The sequence below is a fragment of the Lampris incognitus genome, chromosome 1 (genome assembly GCF_029633865.1).
Source record: "Lampris incognitus isolate fLamInc1 chromosome 1, fLamInc1.hap2, whole genome shotgun sequence".
NCBI lineage: Eukaryota > Metazoa > Chordata > Actinopteri > Lampriformes > Lampridae > Lampris > Lampris incognitus.
This window is the reverse complement of record NC_079211.1, coordinates 14285002-14310290: the sequence shown is the minus strand read 5'-3', so window position 1 is coordinate 14310290 and position 25289 is coordinate 14285002. Positions and strand designations below refer to the sequence as shown.

At 45.5% G+C, this 25289-nt stretch overlaps 1 protein-coding gene across 1 annotated transcript; it reads left to right on the top strand.

Annotated features, from left to right (window-relative positions):
* slc7a2 (solute carrier family 7 member 2) lies at positions 1-17375 on the top strand. The gene is made up of 12 exons (XM_056282799.1): positions 1-205; positions 1792-2186; positions 2315-2470; positions 5628-5793; positions 10916-11052; positions 11503-11725; positions 13299-13435; positions 14819-14921; positions 15719-15930; positions 16077-16243; positions 16876-16984; positions 17113-17375. Exons 2-12 carry the CDS (start codon positions 1817-1819, stop codon positions 17307-17309), a joined length of 1977 nt encoding a protein of 658 aa, XP_056138774.1. The 5' UTR covers positions 1-205; positions 1792-1816; the 3' UTR covers positions 17310-17375.
* Positions 17376-25289: the final 7914 nt, after the last annotated feature.

The window sequence follows — 25289 nt, the reverse complement described above, 5'->3', positions numbered from 1 at the left end:
GAAGGGCATAGTACTGAGGCTGCAGCCCATGCACTCCTGAGACTGACTTTGAGTTTTGCCTGTGCTCCTTGTTCATCTGGTCTGGTGAGGCTACCTGCAATATATACAACAACCCAGATCTGCAAGAGGCGCGCCGAAGCTTTTAATCACTTTCCTGTTCAGTCATCAGAACTCATTGTGTGCCCGTCAGCCAACATTGTGCCAGGTAGGTTATTGCTTTAAGAGCTAATGCATGATGGTCCAACAACTAGTCGATGTCTTATCTTATTAGAAAAACTAACACTGAGTGATAATTTCAATTACAGTAGCAACAATGCTGTACATGAAGTTACTGCAACTAAACTTCAAACTTGGGATTTGATGCAATGCTACACTTGCTTTGACATAAGCTGCCATGAAATTGAAATAATTTGATCTCTGAAGGTCTCTTCAAACTATTTTCATTTCCCTCTGGTTTACAGCGGGTGTGGTAGTGTCCCATTAATGTCCAGCTAGTTGAACATGTGGCTCCCCTGCAAGTAGCGCAGCTCAACTGTATCCCGGAGCTGAAATTGTCATGTTAATGAGCTGTAAGAAGCAAGAACTCATTTGCATCCGTCTCGCTTTGAAAATCCACACTTCAATGGAAATCAATGCACATTTGAACGGTAGTCAGTGCCGGTTTGATACCACGATAATAAAAGTATCGGCTGAAAGGGGAGGATTAAGCTTCAGAAAGCAGAACGAACACTGTTCACCCGAGAGAGGAGATATTTATTTGCTCATTGATTGTACTGAATTCATGGAAATTCAGTATTTTCTTAGAAAGGAAATATGGTCACACCCCAGACAGTATACTAATGCAAGTGGACAGTTGTGCATTCGTGAAGGGATAAATATGGGAGAATGTCTGCAGATTCTTCTTTGTTGTCGCTGTATATTGAAAATGCGGTAATTAGTGAAGAAGGTTACCGGAATGACCTTATTGTGTCATATTGGTACATTCACGGCCCTCGCATGAATGCAGCCTTGTGAGTACTTGGATCTGCATCATAACCCCAGACAATGGGTTAATATGGGGCAATTAAGAACTTCACCACACTGTAGATTTGGCGAACTGGGTTGTGTTCCTGACCCATGCATGCTTGGGGTTGTAGGGTTAATGGACTATCAAAACCCCACCTTTGCTTTTTCTTTTCAAGTTATATAATTGCTGCTTTTATTGGTTTGCTTGTTTGTTTTTTTTTTGTTTAGTTTTTTTTTAGGGTTGGAGTCGCAAGAGGTGTTCAAACGTTGAAAGAGGTGTTTACCAGAACATAATGTGCACAAAGGCACATGGTTTCACAAGTTTTGTGCATTTTTTTTACGAACGTTAAAATGTGGGCCCCTACACAAATATTGATACCAACATCAATATTTGCAGTAACCAGTGTGCCGAGCGAAGCTGGTTCATTTTTTTTCCTCCGTTAAAGTCTGACTCTTTTGAAAGATTACACTCTTCATAAGGTTATTTTTCCCTTTTTTTTTGTGTGTGTGTGTGTGTGTGTGTGTGTGTGTGTGTCTTTCTTGGTAGCACTTGTGTGCACACACATAAATGCACATACCACAATGCTAAATCATAGCTCTCCCCCCCAGTCAAATACGCTCAGACAGACATAACCGTGCAAGCACATACTTGTCATAGAACAGACATGTTCACATACACAAACACACACACACATACACACACACACACACACACACACACACACACACACATACACAAATCCCCGTTGCTTTTCTCACTCTCTCCCTGTCTGTTGGCTTCTACAGGAGTTAGAAGACAGGAGTTAGAAGCATGCTGGGTCAGGTTTTGTCGTTCGGCCGCTCCCTGGTGCGCAGGAAAGTGGTTGACATGAGCAGCCTGGAGGACTCCAAGCTGTGTCGCTGCCTGAGCACCATGGACCTTATCGCCCTGGGAGTTGGCAGCACCCTGGGGGCAGGGGTCTACGTCCTAGCCGGAGAAGTGGCCAAGGGCAACTCGGGCCCGAGCATCGTCATCTCCTTCCTCATCGCGGCGCTGGCCTCCGTCATGGCCGGCCTTTGCTACGCCGAGTTCGGCGCCCGTGTTCCCAAGACCGGTTCTGCCTACCTTTACAGTTACGTCACTGTGGGGGAGATCTGGGCCTTCATAACTGGATGGAACCTCATCCTCTCCTATGTGATTGGTACGTTTGTGTCCTGTCAGTGTGCAGATGTTGTCCCCAAGTTATCACGCTTGTATCTTCACATTATTGCATTGCCCTTTGTATCCTTGCAGGCTCCTAATGTTGTCTGCGCTTCTGTTTTTCATCAGGCACATCCTCGGTAGCCAGGGCGTGGAGCGGTACCTTTGATGAGCTGATAGGAGGACACATAGAAAGGTTCTGTAAGACCTACTTCAGCATGAACTCCCCTGGTTTGGCCCAGTATCCTGACTTCTTCGCCGTCTGCCTTATTCTACTGCTCTCTGGTAAAGCACCCAATAAAAACTGCATGGGGAGAGGGGGGGGGGGGTAAAAAAAACACACAAAAAAATAAAATGGAAAATTTTAGCGGTACATTTTTCAGAATATGAATTCATATGAGCGACGTTCGGCTTAATGCAATAAAGAGATGGCAGAACGTTTCGCGATAAGTGCTTAATGAGAGGCAGGACACATGTGCTACTCTTGCCAGGCTGCTTCACTTTGAATATCAGGTTTGTGTCAGTTCACTAGCGGCAGTACCCTTGGTTACCCACCCTCTTTTCTAACCTTTTGCCCAGAAACACCCTTTCACATTCATACGGCTGCAAACATTCAGACCGAGGAGCCTCCCCAGTCCAACCACAGCCCTCCACTGTTTAGTACTGAGCAGCAATTCATAATTCTGTCCCTTTCTCAAGGAGCTGCTGATGAAAGTTAGAGTTGATACTCATTTATTTTTCAGCTCAGATTGTCGTAACCAGTCCAGGGATTTCAAACTGGCAACCTTCCAGTCTAGTGCATGTGAAGTAATCTTTAGGCTATTGAAATCTGAAGTGATCTCTAGGCTATTGCTGCCTGGCCTCTCGCCAGAGAAATGACCGCTCCTCTATTGCACCCCGACTGAAGGAAGGATGGTTGGCGAGGTTGTCCTCCCAACTCGCTTAAATGCTGTGTGCCTCTATAGCTGACATAATATCCATGGCTGGCCCAAGGGACAGGATAAACTTCTACAGTATTCTGATACATGCCGACCAAATCTGGTCAGACATACCCAGCCTATATCCTCCACACCCCTTGTGCTGCAGACAACCTCCCCCGAGCAGCACCAGGAACAGTTTGATTTCTCTGTGGATAATGTAAACAAAGAATTTGATTGCACTCCCGTCGAGGCATGTTTGACTCATTCCATCAGCAATGTCAAAGTTTTGCAAAGAACCCAGTTTCCAACCGCGATGTGCTCGCCTGTTTGCCAACCAGCTATGGCAGAAGCCTGGTTTTGCAACTACCGCTCTTCATCTGTACAGAGCTAGTGGAGGTGTTTAAGCTAGCTGGTATAGTTTTTCCAAATCTAAATCATATTGCTGTTTTACAGTACCATTAAACAGACTATACTTGTTCCTTTCATCTTTATAATGGCAACCATGAAGTCGACAAATGTCCACTTTTTGGGGGGGGGGATTTCCCCCCTTTTTCTCCCAGTTGTACTTGGCCAATTACCCCACTCTTCTGAGCCGTCGCGGTTGCTGCTCCACCCCCTCTGCTGGGCCGGGGAGGGCTGCAGACTACCACATGCCTCCTCTGATACATGTGGAGTCGCCAGCCGCTTCTTTTCATCTGACAGTGAGGAGTTTCGCCAGGGGGGACGTAGCGCGTGAGAGGATCACGCTATTCCCTCCAGTTCCCCTTCCCCCCGAACAGGCGCCCCGACCGACCAGAGGAGGCGGTAGTGCAGTGACCAGGACACAAACCCACATCCGGCTTCCCACCTGCAGACACGGCCAGTTGTGTCTGTAGAGACAACCGACCAAGCCGGAGGTAACACGGGGATTTGAACCGGCGATATCCCCATGTTGGTAGGCAACGGAATAGACCACCACGCCACCCGGACGCCGCCAAATGTCAACATTTTTTGTTAGCATTTTGACGAGAGACTTCTTCATTGCTCACTTCCCCAAATCACCAACATGTTGCTCGTGAATTCATGTGTACGGAATTTGTCAGCGTTTTGAAGGAGTGCAGTCACTTGAAGTCCAGACCACCAGAATAGTGACTGGTTCCTTCAAAGCAGAACAATCCCAGCATTTTATTTATTTTATTTTTTATTATCCATGTTCGGGAATGGTTTCAACCACATCCTGCACAAACTGTGGAGAAGGGTCTGGGTAGCAAGACCCTTCGCCCAAATCACAGAGGCGGAAAAGAGGGCGTCTCTGTACGCATTAAGGAGGGATACCGAGACAGGAACTGGCAATAGAACTTGCCATTTTTTTTCAGGACACCATGTGTATGTAACACAGATCATTTTCATGCTTTTTATTTAAACTCATGTTCTTAACTAACTCTTATTTCCACTTTTTATGTTCAGCACGTGGAGTTGCACTTGATGCATGGCTCGTGCTACATTAATAAAGTTTGAATGAAACTCCCATAGAGGAGAGAGACAACAGCTTTCCAAGCAAAGCAAAAAAATAAAACAAAAAAGTCATATGTCTTAGCTGCAAGTGTGCCAATGCAGCGATTAACTCAGACCAGTGTGACCCGGAGACATCCCTCCCCTATTTCCTTTTCTTAGGGTCACATGTTGTAAAATAATGCAGAAAATGGACACTGAATATTTAAAGATACCTGGTGCAGGAACTGCTCATTAATGTGCTGCCATCCTGCCACTGACGTGGCAAGGATGGCAGCACACAGGAAGAACTACCACCATTATGAATGCGAACCACTGTTCTGTCCTGCTTTTGTTTTGTCCATTTTGGGGGCTGTCAATCAAAGTTGTCCCGAAACCTATGTGAAAACCCTTTTGTGTTGAATGCTGGGCTGATGATCATAACAAATAACAAAACTGTGCAACTAGAAAGCAGAGGTGTAAAATCCAGGTCAAGAAAGTAAATGTCCAAACTGTGTATTTGCTCCAACCATGTTACTAAACCAGCTGATTTCACTAGTTGAGGGGTGGTGTTGACTGGAATCTGCTGGTGTAGTGCATGAGTGGAGCAAATACATGGTTTGAATTTTTACTTTCTGGACCTGGTTTTTACACCTCTGCTAGAAAGGGGTTGACGAGGGCAAAGCGCCTCACGAGGACTACAGAATGTAATAGTGTAGTGGTCATTATCAGATTCCCTTGATAGTAAAATACTCAGAAAATGGGTTACTATAAAAAGAATGCAAGATGATGCATGAATTTTGAGTAAAATGTGCTGTACATTAAAAAGTAGAATACCCGTACGTAAAATGCTGGTGTCTTAAACCAGCTTAAACCCGTCTCAATGTGCAGAAACACCATTATACTGTACACATAAACTACAGCCAGCACTTCAAGAGTAAACAGCCTGTTCTTCAGCCCCTGTGTCAGCAAAAAAAATCTGCTCTGCTGATGTGTCCTTGTGCAAGACTCTAAAAATATGACTTTGTGATGCCCTCCCCTCCCTCTGCCAGGACTCCTGTCGTTCGGCGTGAAGGAGTCAGCCTGGGTGAATAAAGTCTTCACCTCCATCAACGTGCTGGTGCTCATGTTCGTCATCATCTCTGGCTTCGTCAAAGGAGACCCGCTCAACTGGAAGATACCAGAGGAATCTCTCATCAACGTCACCATAGTAACGAGGTAACCGTTCACGTCACCGCCGGGAGATTTCTGCTGCTTTCATTCACCACACTGTGGAGTGAGTCCATGAGGTGCTGAGTACGCAAATCACCAGTAACCCAGTTTCCATCCTGTATACACCCAGCACCTGCACCCAACCACTCAAAATCTCTCAGAAATCCCTCTCTCAGCACAAAAGTATATATCAGTTTGGTAAAATGGCTTACAAAACTATCTGATCTACTATTACTGAGACATTTTTCTTCATCTTTCTTTCAAACTTGATGCAGTGTAACACGCCCATTTCTACCCTTTTTAAAAGGGAATGAAACGTTTTTACATTTAGGACATGTTGGCGTTGCATGAAGATTTGAACATGCGGTTGATGTGAAGTTTCAGTGAAAGGCTGGGTCTAAGATGATCGCAAGGTTGCAAGGGGATGGCGAAACAGTGGAAGCATCAATAGTGAGGGAGACGCTACCACAAAGAATGTATAAATCAGGCCTCTTTCAAACAGAAAAGTGAAGGCAAGCACGCTCTGCATCACAGTTGGTATGCTGATCTTGGGACGCCCCGAAATAGAAATGGATTAGAGATGATATTACTGCTGAAGTGATTGGCAAAGATTTCCATCTCTCTATCCAGTTCTCAGATGAGCTGGAGTATGACCAAATTATATGGGTCAAACCAGTGATTAGTTGTGTATATCAGTGTTAAATGGAAATTATTTTCCCATGGCCAGCATAAAGCAGCGGTGCAAGTCATACTATATGCTATAGTGCAATATTTGCAACATACAGTGCATTCACCTGATAGTAACAGTAGAAAACCTTCCAGAAAATCAGCAATACAAAATAAAAAATGTGCAATGACATCAACAGTGTGATGTTATGAGTTGAACAGTTAAAGTATCTTAGCTATTGGAGGAGGCAGTCGCTCTGACTGTTGGCGGCTCTGCACTGAGGGAGCGCAGGGGCTCATGGGACTGTTAATGTTTGGGTTGAAAATGTTAGAATTTTATGTGCTCAGATGTTTGGCTCATGTTGGGGGTTTGACTCGGACTGGGGAGAGGACTGTTTACTGACTGACTGACTGTAGGACCGTGACTTGGACTGACGACTCCAGTGATGACCTCAGGGGGAGATTGTTGTAATGTTAGTTCTGGTCGGTGTGTAAATAAAAGGGCACTCCTGGGGTTGTGCAGTGTATGGGGACACGGGAGCTGCCATTAAAAAGAAATCCCTGCCGCTCGACTCATTCTCCCACGCCGGCCTCGCCAAGTTGGTGTCAGCAGTGGGATTTCGCTGAAGAATGGAGAGGGAGATCCAGAGACTGAAGTGGGACATTGAGCAGACCTGTTGGCACTTGGAAAACCTGGCGTGGCAAAAGACGGAGCCTGCCAGAAATGGACGTTCTCCAGCCCATCCTGATGGCGCCAGTACAACGCAGCACCACCGCCCCCCAGAGGCCAGGAGGACCAGCATCAGGGAACGCCTGCAGCCCACCACCACCGATCGCACCCTAGTGAGCGGGAGGGATGCTGCACATAGAACACTGGCCAAGCTGCCCAAGTACAACGGGATGACACAGCTAGAGCCGTACCTCTCGCAAGTCCAATTGCGGCATGGCACAGTGGATGGAGCAACGAGGAAGCTGCCGTCCACCTGGCTCTGGCATTAGAGGGAAAAGCTTTGCAGGTGCTCCTCGACTTAGCCCCAGCAGAGCAGCGGGACCTCCAAGCCCTGACCATGGCTCTGGAAAGGTGATTTGGGCAACGACCCTTCACTGAGAGAGCAGGGAGCAGCTAGTCAGCTGCCTCTGCCAGGAGTGAGAGAGCCTGGGTAACTTTGCTGCAGATGTGCAGCTATATGCCCAGCACGGTTACCCGCAGTTCAACGCAGCCACCCAAGAGGCACTGGCCCTCCACACTTGCCTGCGGGGGCTCACGCCAGAGCAGTTGCGCCAGCATGTACGCCTCGCCATGCCCCAGTCCCTCAGCGAGGCTCTCTTTGAAGCTGAACAGGCCAAGGTGGTACTGCTTACCCAGCAGAGGGCCCCCGCTCTCTGACCACACGTCAGGTTGGCCAACGACGATGAAGACAAAGCGGAAGAAGGGGTCTACCAAGTTCGGCTTCAACCACAGCTGTCTCAGTGATGGCCTCCAACATCCAGGCGACATCCACACTGGCCGACTGACTGCTGTTACCGGTATGATGAGCCTGGTCACATAGCCCATGACTGCCCAGCACCAGTACCGAAAGCCAGAGTCACCCGGCTGGCAGGGAAATGACGGCGGAGTGGCCTAGTGACGGGACTGCCACTCCAGTCTCCAGCCCCCCCTCAAGGCCGATGCAAACTGGTTGGCCACCTAGGTCACACCAAAGGATTGTATCTTGACTGCCTTACAGTTGATCCTACCATTTCCCTTGGGTGACCTTGCGTCCTCCCGGGCACCACCAGCCCTCTATTGGTGGCATGGTCACCAATCAACATCCAACTGATGACAGTGACAGGAGAAAAGACTGGCATGAGAGGCAAGAATTCACTGCAAGTCCGGGCTGGTGACCAAGAGCTGGTGCACAAGTTCTGGATCACCAACATCCAAGACCAGCGCATCATTGGCCTGGACCTGCTGACCTGCTGGGGAGCCCATGTTAACATGTTGGAGGCAGCCATCACCCTCAGCATGAAGATCATAGTGCTCTGTTCCAGCTGGGTGAGGAGCAGGCTCAGGGACCAGCGAGCCAGTCGCCGAGCAGCCATTGCTCAGCAGGCACAGAGCCCTGGTGCAGCATTGGAGTGCCCAGCAGCAGGAGGAATGGGACCAGATGACACTGACGGTGGCAGCCGTTCATAACACCAGCAACGAGGAGAGGTGGTTCCCGTTGACCACGCAGCAACTGAGGCATCAGCAGGAGGCAGACATAGCCCTGGCTCTGGTGAGGGGCTGGCTGGAGACAGGGCGGTACCCCGAGTGGACAGAAGTGTCAGCACTGGGGCCTGAGGTAAAGGCCTACCACTCTCAATGGGGCAACTTGGAGTTCCACGATGGGTTGGCATACCGGAGGTGGCAAGCTCCTGCATGAGGGAGCAACAACCTGCAGCTATTGGTGCCCTGTGTATCCCCAGGATCTCCAGGTGTTCCATGGCTTGATGGACCACTGCCTCAGGGAGTGGTTCTACTGGCTTGGCTGTTGATGAGACATGGGGCTGCACTTGCACTGATGTGACTCCTGCAACCACCGGGGCGGGACAGAAGTGGGTCTATGATACACGGTGCTTTCGGCAGGCCTTCGTGCGAGGGGACAAGGTATGGTTGTATTGTCCCGTTCGCAAGAAGATTTCACCAAAGGTTCGCAGCCACTGACAGGGGACCTTAAACTAACTGATAGCTAACCGACAACCAAATCCCACAACAGTCTTTTTCCCCAAGTCGCAAAGACACGAACCACAAGACAGCACAACAACGTGATTGGTCAGTTGAAGTGATGGTCGAGGATGTCTGACCTGTGGGGGCTATGTAGCAACTGGAGCAGGCGGACGCTCTGACTTCGACAGCTCCGCGCTGATGGAGCACGGGGGCTCATCAGACAGTTAATTGAGTTAGACTGGGTAGAGGACTGTTTACTGACTGACTGTCTAAGGACAGGATGTTGTGTTGCTGTAAAGCCCCCTGAGGCAAATTTGTAATTTGTGATATTGGGCTTATTGACTTGACTTGACTGTAGGACTGTGACTTGGACAGACGACTCCAGTGGTGACCTTGGGGGGAGATCGTTGTAATGTTAGTTCTGGTCGGTGAGTAAATAAAAGAGCAGTCCCAAGGTCGTGCGGTGTTTGGGACACGGGAGCTGCCGTTAAAAAGAGATCTCTGCGTCTTGACTCATTCTTCCATGCCGGCTCGCCACAGTAATTACTATCAGTCTATGCTAATGGAGAAGCCAACATCATTCACAGGACTACACTGCAAAACTAATACAACTGAAGAATTCTGACTTATCAAGAATTAGTAAGATTATGTAAGATTAATGATCATGATTTAATAATATATATCTTGAGTTTTTATTAAATCTTAAAAAACAGAACTTTTAGGTGCAAAATAAGGTTTTGTAGGCAGCTGTTTTAAGTGGTTTTGTCTAATAATTGTATGTTTAAACGTAGCAAGATATGTTTCAGACTAGCTAGAATATCTTAAAATCACTGTCGATGCAATTTAACTTGTCTCACGATTTCTGTTCTCTCAGGTGACTAAGTCATTTTTCTCCTTGTTTTAAGAAATCTTACCTAGTTTAAATACTTTACTGCACAAGCATGTTATTTTGATTGTATGTTTCGGGGATTATTATTATTGACTTGAATCTGCTACATCTTGTCTCAGTTTTGACACAGCATTTTGCATGGTCTGATATCGCTATGTTGTTCCCATGGCATCATGGGGAAAAAAGAACAGAACAATACCAAAACTAACCCAACATAATCTCAGCCTCAACCTAATCCCAATTTTAACCTAACACACTTACTTCACCCTAATTGATAGCTAATCTTAATCTAACACTTACCTTACCCTAACCTTAACCCATCGCTAACCTTAACACTTACCTTACCCCAACCTTAACCTATCGACAACCTTAACCTAACACTTACCTTACCCTAACCGATAGCTAATCTTAACCTAACACTTACCTTCTTACCCTTACCCTAACCCATAGATTAGTTTAACACTTACCTTACCCCAACCTTAACACCTAGCTAACCTTAACCTAACACTTACTTTACCCTAACCGATAGCCAATCTTAACCTAACGCTTACCCTACCCTTACCTTAACCCATAGCGAACCTTAAGCTAACCGATGGCTAACTCACAACCGTCTTTACCCCCGAGTCGCAAAGGCACGAGCCGCATGACAGCACAACAATGTGATTGGTCAGTTGCAATGACGTCCTGGAGCAACATTAAATGATGTCGTAAGAGCAACACCAACACGGCGATAGCAGATACACCTGGCATTTTTTTATTTTAATGTTAATTTAAAAAAATGTTTTTATTTCAGCATGGGCAGAAACGCCCCAGCTCATTTTTCTCTGTCGAATTCATCTCTTGTATAATTAAACTAGCGGTGACAATGGCGATCTGTGTTCCAGGAACCTTTCCGTGACAGCTAATGTGAGCAGCGATTATGGCGTCGGCGGCTTCATGCCCTACGGTTTCAGCGGGACTCTCGCCGGAGCGGCCACCTGCTTCTACGCCTTTGTTGGATTCGACTGTATCGCAACAACAGGTGAGACTTTAGCGTTCACTGAGCCGGAACGTAGTGTCAGAGGCCAAGCGACAGCAGCACTACAGTTTTTAGCCATGTATACACACAGTACACACAGTGTAAGTTATTAATGTTACTGTTAGCTGGTGTTTAGTGCCCTTATGGCCCCGGGGAAGAAACCCCTTCCGATTCTATTAATAGACTGGGTGGCTCTGAATTTACCAGAATCGGTTATGTGTCTTCACATATTCATGGAATTTAATTTGGTAAGTTTCTCATATAGATCACCTAAAACAAAACAACAAAATGAAAAAAAATGCTATGTAGAAGTATAAGTGTACAAGACAATAAATAAATAAATAAATACATTCATCACACTGTGGCAGTCATCCAAGATGCCACTGCTCCACTTCGCATTACGTCTGGTTTATTAAAACGGCCTGGCGTCTGTCTGTGTTTGCCCTGCACCAGGTGAGGAGGTAAAGAACCCACAGAAGGCCATTCCCATTGGCATCGTGGTGTCGCTGACGGTGTGTTTCCTGGCTTACTTTGGTGTGTCTGCTGCCCTCACCCTGATGATGCCCTATTACCTTCTGGACGAGAAGAGCCCGCTCCCCATGGCCTTCGAGTACGTGGGCTGGTCCCCTGCTAAATATGTAGTGGCAGTGGGTTCGTTGTGTGCCCTCTCAACCAGGTAATGAACAGTTTCTGTTGGTTTTCTACTTTTGAGATTGAAGGAAGAGGTTACAAAATGTCAACAAATGTTGTTAGATAACAGACTTTCTAGACACGATATTAATCAGTCAACAAAGCTTGTAATCTCATATTTGTATACGATCATAGCACACGTGCATGCAAATAAATGTGTGATAATGGTGAATAAGATGGTGTCTTGTCAATTATGGCTGTATATCTCTGTGTCTTAGTGTCTGATTGATTCCTATTGCTTAATGGGCAGTTGTGGGCAGGGCTGAAGTCTCTTTGTTGGGGGAGAATTGCATGTCTTCATGATTTACACGCAGTGAATGGCCTACATCTGATTGGCAAATTTTGCAGTGTATCAAAACAATATTTCAGCATGACACAATTTTGTCTTTCTTTTCTGGAGGTTGGCTATTTCGCTCCCAAAGATTTCCATGAACGGATCCCTTTACTCGTCAGATCATTCCCAAACTATGCCCACGAGCTTCATCCATGACCACATTGTCAAATTTCATTTAAATCAGTGAAAGTCTGGATCGTTCAAGGCCTGTTAATGTTTCTCATGCTGTTACTTCCAGCTGCCTTTTGGCTATTTGCACGCTATTTTGCAAGTTATTTCATGCATAATAGCATCATATGATAAACTTTGTCTTCCCTTCAGATTATTGGCATTTGGCATGTGAAGGTTTACATGGCCTTCTATGTGTCACAACCCTAGAGCTCATGAAAGCCCCATCAAAAGTGATTTCTGTTTATTTTTCAGAGCTAAAAAGTTTTTATCTGGCAGCATAAATGCTTGATTTCCTCCCAAACAGTGCTTGTGGTGTATTCTCACATGAATGGAAATTAATGGAAGACATTGAAGTAAAACAGGATAATTTAATTACAGTGACTTTGGGAACAGTACCTACAGAAAAGAAAGTTGCTCTAAGACTTCAATTACACCCCAAGCTTTGATGATGTGACTGTAAATGTGTGTGTGTGTGTGTGTGTGTGTGTGTGTGTGTGTGTGTGTGTGTGTGTGTGTGTGTGTGTGTGTGTGTGTGTGCGTGTGTGTGAATTATGGCTCTCCACTAACGTGATGGTCCTGCATGTCTTTGCTATTTCATGCAGTCTGCTGGGCTCCATTTTCCCTATGCCTCGTGTAATCTATGCTATGGCAGAGGATGGGGTGCTTTTCAAAGCCTTAGCCCGAATCAATCCTAAGACGAAGACCCCACTTATTGCCACTATGAGCTCCGGTATAGTAGCAGGTGAGAGCCAGGGAACACCCAGAGGGATCACCCCTGCTGAACTTTATCCACCCAACAACTGTGAAAGATACAGTCCAAGATGCCAATCAATTGATCACTTTTCTTGTGACCCCCCCCCTCCAAACCTGTATAACCCTGACAATCTTGAAATGACCCCCCCCCCCCAAATAGATTTTGTGTCAATGAGCTTTGACTTGGCCTGTTTCTCAGGGCCATTTGCATACGTTTTCTTTCACAGTTGTGCAGGTGTGCAGTGTAATGTTTCCTTTCTCAGAATACCTTCAACTTAACCTCGAACCCTCTTTTCTCTAGCCTGTTGGGCTCCATGTTCCCTCTGCCCCGCATTCTCTTTGCCATGGCACGAGATGGTATTCTGTTCAAATTTATGTCCACAGTGAGTAAGCGCCAGTCACCTGTGGCTGCCACCATGGCGGCAGGCACCACAGCGGGTAAGCTCCAGAGAAAGGACTTGATGTTTCACTACATATCGTGGTTATAATCGTAGCGCTGCATCCGCTGAGGTGGTGGTTGGTGTTAGTGGTGATGAGTGGTGGTGGTGGCTGCATGTTAACCAGGGCGATGCTTTGTTTTTAAAGCATGAAAAACAACCCTACCAATCATTATGAAAAATATCTGTGCCTTTCCATAGTTACCGGGATTCCCACTTGCGTTATTCACATTACTCCAAAGTCCAAGTAAACTTTTTCTGTATGGGGTTTAATCGTGTGTATTAATTTCCAAGTGTTCAAACACTGAATGGAAGACGTTCAACGCAGACACAGACAGACAAACAGACCGACAAGGGCAACAACACAACCTCCCTGATAGAGATAACAATTTATCAATGCTGTGGTATCAGCTAATGGGGACCCTTATAATTTGCATGCACACAGAAAATACAATAATGTCTGATGATGATGAACGAAAACCATCATATCAGCTCTCAGAGAGTGGGGTTTTGCACATGTGGTGCCAAAAATTTCTCTTTCCAGCCAAGAAATGAAACAATTCCACATTAAGCAAATTGCGGGGGGACGTGGTTGTGCTTTTCCGGCTGTGTGGAGGGGTCAGGGCTGAGGCCTGGAGGGTGGATGACCTGCTGCAGTGGCTGGCTGGCTGCAGAGCTCTCACAGTCTTTGATGCGAGCAGCTGTTAGCCCAAGGGGGCACAGTATACACCAGCTCTCGCAGGGCCAGACTCAGCAGAGGCCAGGCACTGCAACTAGCACCTGATAGCAGTGGGCAGGGGGCACAAAGGTCAGCTGAGACTAGACAGGTTTTTCTATTTTTTTTATGTTGTTGTGAGGAGCCCCGGACATACCGTTGGTCTGAGTTTGATCCATGCTGGTAAGATCAGCTCCATACAGTACGTCATGTGCTGGGATACGAGAGAAGACACAGCCAAAACCACAGTTTCGCACAAAAAAAACAAAAAAACAAAAAAGACTCGCTATGGAGAGGATTGCATTTTTCATAACATTTCTGGGGAAAGTTGTTGCTTTTATTTTTCCTTGATTGTTTGAACAAGTCTGCGTGCAGTCTAATCCGCATTTGATCACAAGCATTCACTGTGTGGTGCCTCCGCAAACAGCCCTTTTTTTTATCTCTGACTGTCACCTTGTTAATGTTATGCCGCTGTGTTTGATGTGTTAAATGTGTGATTAAATGTTTCACTTCATATTTTTGGTGTCGTATGCACTTTAATAATCTGATTTATGCCACATGTACCATAGTAATAATTCTCTCTATTGATCTGCTTTCCAAAGTTGTGACTTTCGTTTTAAAGATGGAAGGATTTTGTGCTAACTGTTCTATTCCCCTCTCGTGCCTTAGCCATCATGGCTTTCCTGTTTGACCTGAAGGCCCTGGTTGATATGATGTCCATCGGGACTCTGCTGGCCTATTCTCTCGTCGCTGTCTGCGTTCTCATTCTGAGGTGAGAGGTTTTACAAGTTCTGGTGCACCTTATTTGCACTGGTTATAAGGTTGTAAAAGGACTCCTCAGTTGACATGGTACATTTATTGCCCCGCTTTGGCCAGAAGACCACGAATACTATGGGCCTGGTTGGAGCAATGCATAGCTCATGCTATTGCACCACATTCGGCATGTGATGTAATGATTCTGAATGCTTCCTTTGTATAGTGCTGAAGTGGCTGTGTGAGTGCAGGCAGGTGTTTACTCAAACTTAAACTACTTTCAAAATTCTGGGCCTACTTTCCTATTTTGTTGCACCGAGGTGACCACAGTCTTAGCACATACAACCACAGTATGTTTTTTGTTTTCGCCTTAACTTGGTTTAACTGTAGTTTGCACGCAGATCTGTGTAACATAGAACTAATTTGTTTCCTAAAATTAAATGTGTCTATTTTAAAATGTTGCATAACTGATATACCTGGAAAGTGGTTTGGGGGTTATATACACACACAGGGTGATACGGATATAAATACATCGGTCACTGCGGCAAGTCGGTCACATCGGTCACTGCGGTAACACAAGCGTTGCTGTTGTAAACGTGTTTAGAGAGCAGAAACTTCACAATGATGGAAAAATAAGATGTTTTCATTTCTGTATCAGGAATGAAAACACATCCATTATGGTGCAACACTGGGAACAATACTGTATTACAAAACATTGCATGTTTGTTTAAAGAGCACTACTGTGAGCTTTTGGGTCACAGCTTATACAACCGGATAAGCTATACCCTTTGACCTTTGACTTGGGGCCCTCTCCAGGTACCAGCCAGATGGATCCCTTGAGAAGCGAACTTGTAATGGTGAGAGAGAGCACCTTTCATCTGAGGAGGGGGAGTCCGACCTAACAGAGTCCGAGTCGCACCTCAACATGCTGAAAGGAGGAGGTTCCACTCTGCAGTCTGTCCTCCATCCTCCCCTTACACCCTCGGAGCATTCCTCCACTGTGGTCACCATGTCAGTTGGTGTGCTAGGTAGGCGTGCTAAGCTCGAAACCAAAGAGCAATATCTGGTCAAACTCTGCAAAACCCTAAACACGAAACCATAAACGTCATCTGTTGTTGAACTCGTCGAAAGGAGGTGAGTGAGTCGGTGACATGTGTGTGTTCTCAAACCACAGTGTTGTTGGTGTGTGTGATCAGCTACTTTACAACATACCATGGTCATTCCATCATTGGTATGGAGCCAGGGATACTGGCTGTACTGTCCTTGTCCTTCCTCATCTTCATCGGCTGCATCCTCATGATCTGCAGGCAACCGCAAACAAGCAAGAAGGTCTCCTTCATGGTGTGTACCAACGTTAGGATTTATTTGGCTGTACTCTGCTTTCATTGTATAAGTCCCTGCGACATGGAATAAGGCTAATCCAACACTTTGAATTGAATTCCACCCTTTAAAAATACAGATTTACGGGCGTGCGGGTAGCGTGGTGTTCTGTTCCGTTGCCTACCAACACGGGGATTGGCGGTTCAAATCCCCGTGTTACCTCCAGCTTGGTCGGGTGTCCCTACTGACACTATTGGCCGTTTCTGTGTATGGGAAGCCGGATATGCGTATGTGTCCTGGTCGCTGCATTAGCACCTCCTCTGGTCGGCCGGGGCGCTTGTTCGGGTGGGAGAACTGGGGGGAATAGTGTAATCCTCCCACGCGCTACATCCCCCTGGCAAAACTCTTCCCTGTCAGGTGAAAAGAAGCGGCTGGCGACTCCACATGTATCGGAGGAGGCATGTGGTAGTCTGCAGCCCTCCCTGGATCAGCAGAGGGGGTAGAGCAGCGACCGGGACGGCTGGGAAGAATGGGGTAATTAGCTGGATACAATTGGGGAGAAAAAGGGGGGGGGGAGAAGATTTACATACTCTGCTTTGTGGTTTAATTTCATGAAATTTCAAGGTTGTTCTTTCTGCTTGTTACTGCTGCAGGTTCCTCTGCTGCCATTTCTGCCCATCCTGAGTGTTTTTGTCAATATTTACCTCATGGTGCAGCTGAGCGGCGATACCTGGATACGTTTCTCTCTGTGGATGGCTGTGGGTGAGTATCTGCAGGGTCCCAACAACTATAAAAGGCCTTTTACCTTCTGTGGCTGAATGAGGCTTCAACCAGTTGTGTTTTTACCACCACACGTTTGTTGTATCCACTAACCCCTCACTACGTCGCAGGCTTCCTGATCTACTTTGGCTATGGCTTGTGGCACAGTGTGGAGCGCCAGCGCCAACTTCAGGGCCCTAACAGCAGCAGCGGTGGCGGCAGCGCCAGCCAGGAAAAAAGCCAGAATAACAGAGAGAAGGGTAGCATGGACGCAAGATCTGGGGACCAGGAGAGATTCATTTGTCCGGAAAAGACCAGTCAGTGTTAAAGACCTCACTTGATCGACCAGGTCAACTGTAGACACTTTAAGGCCACCTGAAGATGCAGTGGCCAAGAACAGACGCATACAAGCAAACAACAACTGTGCCTTGATATACTCACATATCCAGATTCCCATGTTCTTCGGTCATCTGCACAACCGTTATTCAGAGGGAGCACCAGTATTTCTTATCATGGGTCATGTGACCTGGAGTTGTTGTCTCCTGATATCTATCCCAATGATGGGACCACGTGCACTTGACAGGACATGCAACTGACAGTGTAGGATCAAGGCAACTACATGTACATGAATTGAAAGTGGACAGGTAACACACTGGAAAGTGATGATCATTCCCTATTAACATTGGGGCAGAAGAAAGGCCTTTATATTTGATTATGGACTAATCTTTTTTTTAGTGGTGTGACATGCATTTTGCTTTTTTTTTTCTGTTCAATTTGTGTCCTTAGCCTGTTCGCGCAAGCAGATTATGAAGTAGATAGCCTTTAAAAATCAGCTCATTTAATCACTGAACAGAGAGATTGCGATACTCCGCGAGTATTATAATGTTTGTTTCTTTGTTGGAAAAAGCACTCATTATCAATGTTCTCTGATGTAAGGATGCAACGTTGAAAAAAAAATCTCCAACCTGAGTTATTGACATTTCGGCAGGTCTAAATACGTCCAATCCCTATTCTGAGCCTAGGCGCTGCACATGCATGACAAATGATGGTCCTCGTCATCAAACGCACACAGCCGCATTTTAAACACTCACTCACATGTCTAGGCAATATATTCAAAGACCTAAAAGTGACCTAAAGCATTGAATATATAGTACTGATGAAATTAGTCATTAGTCGACTAATGGAAATCTTACTTCGCTATTAATATTCATCTTTAAAGTAGTCATTGTGGTCTTCAGTGTATGTAGTATAGTTATGTTTGATGTGTTGCATTTGTATTACCTGTTACATCAGTATAAATGAAGAATATTTGTTTATTTGATATAACATTCTATGAAAGTATTTTTTTTTCATTCTTATTACACCGCAAGTATTGAAATTTGTATCACTAATCCACAGTATTTTGCTACCTAACACGTGATGCATAGCACCAATGAATGCAAGTGAAAATGACTGTGTCAACTCATCTAATGAGTGTATCCGCACATTCTCAGCAAACCTGGTTTGCGTCGCTTCTTTTTTCTTCTCTCTCGGCCTTGATTGCTGTCTCGGATGAATTGCCGAAAAATTCGGTGCCTGTGCTCTTTCTCGTGTGCTTTTAGGGGGTTGGCGTGTCTGTCCTGCTGCGTGTAATGTGCTCCCAGCGAGCTCTAGTTTACAGTATGTGGAAATTGATTTGTCCTCATCTTTGAACTGTGGTGTACTGGCGGGGATTTACCCCACCCTCGGGGTATCGACAAATCCTAAACCAGATTGTATATTTTTTTTTTTTTTTTTAGAGATGGCATAATGTAGATTACTGTTAATTGATTAATTAGGTATATCTATTTGAATATTGATACAGTTTGGACAGATATGATAAATGTAGAACCGATTTGGAGGATAGTCCCGTCAGGACCAAGACGGGTATTTTAGACTTGTAAATAATGTTGTCTGATTGTATTTTTCAGTGCAGAAGTAACCATGATCGAGTGATGTGTTATCAGTTGCTACTAACTACACCGATAAATGCAATAAATGTATATTTCAGTAAGGCACGTGTTTAGGTAATTGATGGGTTTTGTGCACAAATATCTACAGTACATAAGGAAAGAGCAGCGTAACGCTGACCTCTACTGATGAAGATAAGCCAAGTCTACCTCAATTGAGGTATAAATCAATATCTGATTTTTATTTAAAAACTTTTTTTTTTTGTCCTTCCTTTAACATTTGACTTGCCGACCCTGGTAATTGCTGATAAGTAATACAACAAAATGTTTTGATAATACCAAGTTTAAGGGCCAATAATGAGATTAAAAAAAGGGGGTGGACGTTAAAAGTCAAAAATTTAAAGTTATAATCCAGAAAATCTGTATTTGCTCGTAATTTGCTGACACTTGCTTGATATGTGGTAACTGCCGTGGCGTCTGAGCCCCCAAATCCCAGAAGTCCATTTGAAAGGAAATGATGTCACCAGTGTTGCTTTGTTGGCGGCTGCCCAAAAAACACCCTGATGGTTGAACCTGGCTTTTAAGCTTTGGCCATTGGAGATACTGTCAGTGGAGGTGTTTTTTCAGTTTTATTTTTTATTCTACTAAGCCGCTTCTTCGAAATGCCTAAACCAGTGTGTGCAGCATTATCTGCTCCATCAGGCCTACCTGGAAGTAGGCGTCCCAACATCTAGAAAGGCATTCATAACGTGGAACTGATGGCTTCAACACGCCAGACACCGAAATGATCCAAAGGACATTTGCGTCCATGTGAATCTTCAGATTGTAACTTTAAAACTAAAGTTGAAATCTGAAACTGAGGAGTCACGTCGAACAGCAGACGTCACTTCACTACTCCTGATTACCAGCAGTATTGCTGATATTAGGATTATCACAACTTTTGTGAGCTTCCAGTGGTCTTTATTCATCCAGGACTGGGCATATAGCTAACTTAACCGTCAGTGTTGTGACTTTATTCTTGAGACTAATAAACCTATAACGACCTTTTATGAAGAAGCAAAAGTTATTTTACAGCAGAAGGATAAACTTTTCTTTATCTGAAGCCTAAATACATGTGATTCACCATGAACCATGGTGCCACTACTACCCACTGTTGTGTTCTTATGGACAAAGTACCCGGAGATGACTTTATGTAAAGGAGCTTTTATTCATATCTCTCGGCTGTACATGTCCACCTGACTGTCAAGGCATTGGAGAGCGCAGTTCTGGGTTTTGGCGCGTTTGCAACTAATATTTATATCCTTTCTGGGCGGGATTACGTCCGGCCAACAATATGTAAACAATAAGTAGTTCCGTATCCACAGTGAATGATAGAACATTTATCAATACACCACATTCCTCCCCAGAAACTTTAAACCTCTCATATTTTCATCTGAACAAAAAAAAAAAACCCGTTTTCCACCCACAGCAGTGACATTCTTTTTCCTATTACAGTCAACACTCAATGAACAGTTGTTTACAATCAATGTTTCTCCTAAGCAGATTATAAAGTTAACCTATCAGGCGCTCGTCTGTTTCGCTGTGGTCTGGTGCGTGGTGCTTCCGTAGTGGCAGATGCTTCATCTCTTTCCAGTTCACCCCTGAGTACCACCTCTGTTTCTGGAGCCCTGACCAACATGTTCTGCAATGTCAAATTCTGGGTCTCCTGTGTTGTCTGTGGTCTTATCTGTGATCAACTGGTCAATGTGTTTCTTGAGGGTTTGCCCCTCTACCTTGACTAAGTAAGTCACTGGCCCTGGAGCTCGCTCTATCACCTCTGGTTTCCATTTCTTCCCATCCCCTCCCTGAAAATCCCTGACCTTCACCTTCTGATTGGGCTGGAGTGTTCTAGGACTGCCTGTAACCTTTGTGTGTTTCTCTTGCATCTGTGCTGAGAATTTTGGCTTTATCAGCGACAACATGGTTCGAACCTGTCTTTTCAGAAAGAGCTCAGCTGGGGTTTTCCCTGTGGTTGTTGATGGAGTGTTCCTATAACTAAACAAAAAACTATCAATACACTGTTGCACTGGATACCCATATTCCTTCTGCTTCTCTAAAGACTGTTTAAAAGTCTGGACCAACCTTTCTGCCTGTCCATTGGAAGCTGGATTGTAAGGAGTGGACTTGATGTGTTTGACACCATTTTGTTCTAAGGAGGTTTCAAACTCCCTTGACACTAGCTGTGGGCCATTATCTGAAACGACCACTTGGGGGAGCCCCCACGCTGCAAAGAGGCCCCTCATTGCATCTACTAGGGCTGTAGCTGTAGTCCTGGTCATAAGCTTGACCTCTGGCCAGCGCAAGTATGCATCACTGACCAAAAGAAACTGCTGTTTCCCTTTTTCTGCGAAATCGATGTGGATTCGTTCCCATGGCTGCTCTGGCCATTTCCATGGGTGTACGGGCGCTTTGGTAGGCAGGTGTCTGTTTGCTTGGCATAAAATACAATTGTTTACCATATTTTCTATTTCCTGATCTAAGCGTGGCCACCAAAAATGGCTTCTGGCTACTGCTTTTGTCTTCACAATGCCCAAATGCTCTGCATGCAACTCTTTCAAGAGTGTAGGTCTCAGTGTCATGGGTATGATTACCCGTAAACCCCATAACACACAGTCGGCTTCCACTGTGAGCTCGTCACGTCTGTTCCAGTATGGTTTTAATTCTTCATCTGCTACATGTTTAGGCCATTCTGTCTGTATAAAATGCCTAACTTTTGTGAGCACCCTGTCTTTATCTGTTTGGATTTTAATATCTTTGGCTGAGACTGGCATTGCTTCTAACCAAGACACTCTGTACTCTGGGTTACTCGTTGGTGCTTCTCCCTGTACTGGGAGCCTGGACAGACCATCTGCATTTGCATGCTGTAAGGAGGGTTTGTAGACTATGTCATACTGATAGGCAGAGAGGAGTAATGCCCATCTCTGCAGGCGGGCAGCGGCTAACGCTGGCACCCCTGTTGTTGGCCCTAGAATCTTTACTAAAGGCTTATGATCCGTCACTAATATGAATTTCCTTCCATATAAGTAGTCCCTAAATTTTTATATCCAAAAATTATGCCTAGTGATTCTTTCTCAATTTGAGAGTAGTTGATCTCAGTCTTGCTAAGCGTGCATGAGGCATATGCGATTGGACGTTCACTACCATCTGCCATTCTATGTGCTATCACTGCTCCTAACCCATAGGCACTTGCATCACACGCTAGTAATAGTGGTAGCTGGGGGTCAAAGTGAGTCAGCACTGTGTCTGATGTTAACTGGCTCTTGGCCTTCTCAAAGGCTTCCTGGCACTTAGTAGACCATACCCATGGCTTGTCTTTCTGTAACAACTCAGTCATAGGCTTTATGATAGTGGATAAGTTGTCCATAAACTTCCCAGAATATGTCAGTAGGGCTAAGAGCGCTCTCAGTTCTGTGACATTCTTTGGGGTGGGAGCATTTGCTATGGCTGTTACCTTCTCTTCTATGGGGTGTAACCCTTCCTTGTCTATTTTGTGCCCTAAATATGTAACACTTGGCTGGCAGAAGGCACACTTGTCTTTGTTCACCCTTACACCTCTGTCTTGTAACCGCTCCAGCACTCGTTCTACATTTTCCCAGTGTTCGGCTTTTGTTGTCCCTGTGATGAGTATATCATCTAAATAGCACACCACCCTTGGCAGCCCCTGTAATACCTGATCCATGATACGTTGGAATATTGCTGGGGAGCTTGCTACTCCATATGGCAACCTGTTTAGACGATACAGCCCCTTAGGCGTGTTTATAGTTAGGTACTGCTTGGATTCATCATCCAGCTCTACTTGCTGATATGCTTGTGTGAGGTCAAACTTGGTGAAATACCGGCCACCTGCTAGTTTAGCAAACAGGTCTTGTGTCTTTGGCAGAGGATATTTGTCTACCTCTAGCCATGGGTTTATTGTCACTTTATAATCCCCGCATATTCTGACTTCTCCATTTGTTTTGGGGATACATACTATGGGAGTAGCCCATTCACTATATTCTACCGGGGTCCATACTCCTTTTTCTTGCAGTCTGTCTAGCTGCTGTTCTACTGCTGTAGTCAGTGCATAAGGCACTGATCTTGCTTTGCAAAACTTGGGCGTGGTGTCGCTAACCACCTGTAACCTTGCTTTTACTCCTGAAATGACCCCCCTGTCTCTCTCAAACACCTGGAAGTATTTCTGATACATCTCAGTCAGTGGATCTACTACCACCGGTACATGGTTCACTCTAGACCAGTCTAACTTTAAGAACTGGATCCAGTTTCTACCCATCAGTGTTGGCCCATGTCCCTTACACACTAACAAAGATAGCTGTTCTGTTTGCTCCCCACACTGTACTTTCACTTGGAATTTACCCAACAATGGAATCGGCTCTGAAAAATAAGTTTTTAAACTTACATCACATGGCATTAGTTGACACTTGCTAAACCTCTGTCTATACAGTTTCTCATTTATGATACTCATGGCTGCGCCTGTATCTACCTCCATTTTGATCTTTACACCATTACATCTCACCATGACCATAAATGGTCTGACATTCATTATCATTTTTAGGCCTACCGGTAACGGAAAACAACCCCAAGTCTTTTTCAGTCCCTGTTACCTCGATGATGGTCAGCTTGTGGGTTTTGTTGGAGGCCCTGTAGTCCTCATAATCAATCTCTTCCTCCGATGCACTTTGTTGCTCGTGGGGAGACTCCTCCCTGGTGATGTAGCGAGTCTGCCTCTCTGCAGGAGTGGCCCTCCTGCTCGTCCTAGGTCCCCGTCTGGAGCTGCCGCCGTGGTTGGCCGTCTCCGACTCCGATGATGCAGTGGACCTGCACGCCCTCTCCAGATGGCCCTTCCGGTTGCAGGCTCTGCACTGGAACTCTTTGTACCTGCATGTCGCTGCTTGATGTCCCTCTCCGAGGCACCGGTAGCACGCCGTGTCCCTGGCGCCCTTTTTCATGTCGTGTGCCGTTTCCGCGCGCACTGGCGCTCCCTTTGTAGCTGCTGGCTCTCACAATGTCTGTTCTCAGCGGAGCTTGCTGGAACGCTCTAAGACTCGTGGATGTGCACTCAAAATTGTTCACCGTGTCCATCACTTTAGCCCAGTTTAGCTCTTGTCCATGAGCAGCACTCAACAGCTTAGTTCTCAGCTCTTTACTACTGATACCATATACTAGCTGATCTCTCGGTTGTTCTTCTAGCGTCGCGCCAAATGCGCAAGAGGCTGCTAACCCTTTCAGCGCGGCAACATACTCGGCTAGAGACTCACCACTTTGTTGCTTGCGGGCACGGAAGCTATAACGTTCGCTCAGGGCATTCTTCTTTGGCACATAAAAGTCCCTCAATGCTTTAAAAATATCAGCTAATGGCGTTTCCGATGGCTTCTTTGGCGCTACCAAGTCAGTCAGTAAAGTGAAAATCTTTGCACCCACGACGGATAGGAACACAGCCCGTTGCTTCCCCTCCTCAATCCCGTTGGCTTCGATAAACTGTGCAAAACGATCCTCGTACGTGCTGAAGCTTTCGTTAGCCTCGTTGAAGCACAAACCCGACTCACTGCTAAACACAGCCATTTCATGACTGACGTTGCTAGTTGCTCCTTTGCTTGCTAGCTAGCGCGTTGCTCCGGTTAGCTCTCTCTTCTCTCACACATTTTTCTCCGTTTCAGAAGAAAAAGTTTTCGTGAAAAAAAAAAAAACGAATCCCCCTCGTCGCCGGTGTTGTGTTCTTATGGACAAAGTACCCGGAGATGACTTTATGTAAAGGAGCCTTTATTTATATCTCTCGGCTGTACATGTCCACCTGACTGTCAAGGCGTTGGAGAGCGCAGTTCTGGGTTTTGGCGCTTTTGCACCTAATATTTATATCCTTTCTGGGCGGGGTTACATCCGGTCAACAACATGTAAACAATAAGTAGTTCCGTATCCACAGTGAATGACAGAACATTTATCAATACACCACACCCACTACTACTTTTGGCTGCTTATTTGATGTGTGGTAATTGCATTATATATATATATATATATATATATATATATATATATATATATATATATATATATATATATATATATATAATATAAACATTTTACTTTAGGGATGCCAGTGGCTCAGGAGGTAGAGCAGGTCATCTGGTAATTGGAGGGTTGCCAGTTCAATCCTCAGCAACCCTCCTCCTTGCAAAAATGTCAAAGTCCCTGAGCAAGACTGATTACTTTGCATTGTTGACACCGCCACTGGGGTGTGTGTGTGTGTGTGTGTGTGTGTGTGCATGGGTAAATATGTGAAACATTAATTGTAAGGCCCTTTGGAAAAAAAGCGCTGTATAAATGCTGTTCATTTGCCATTTCTGTTC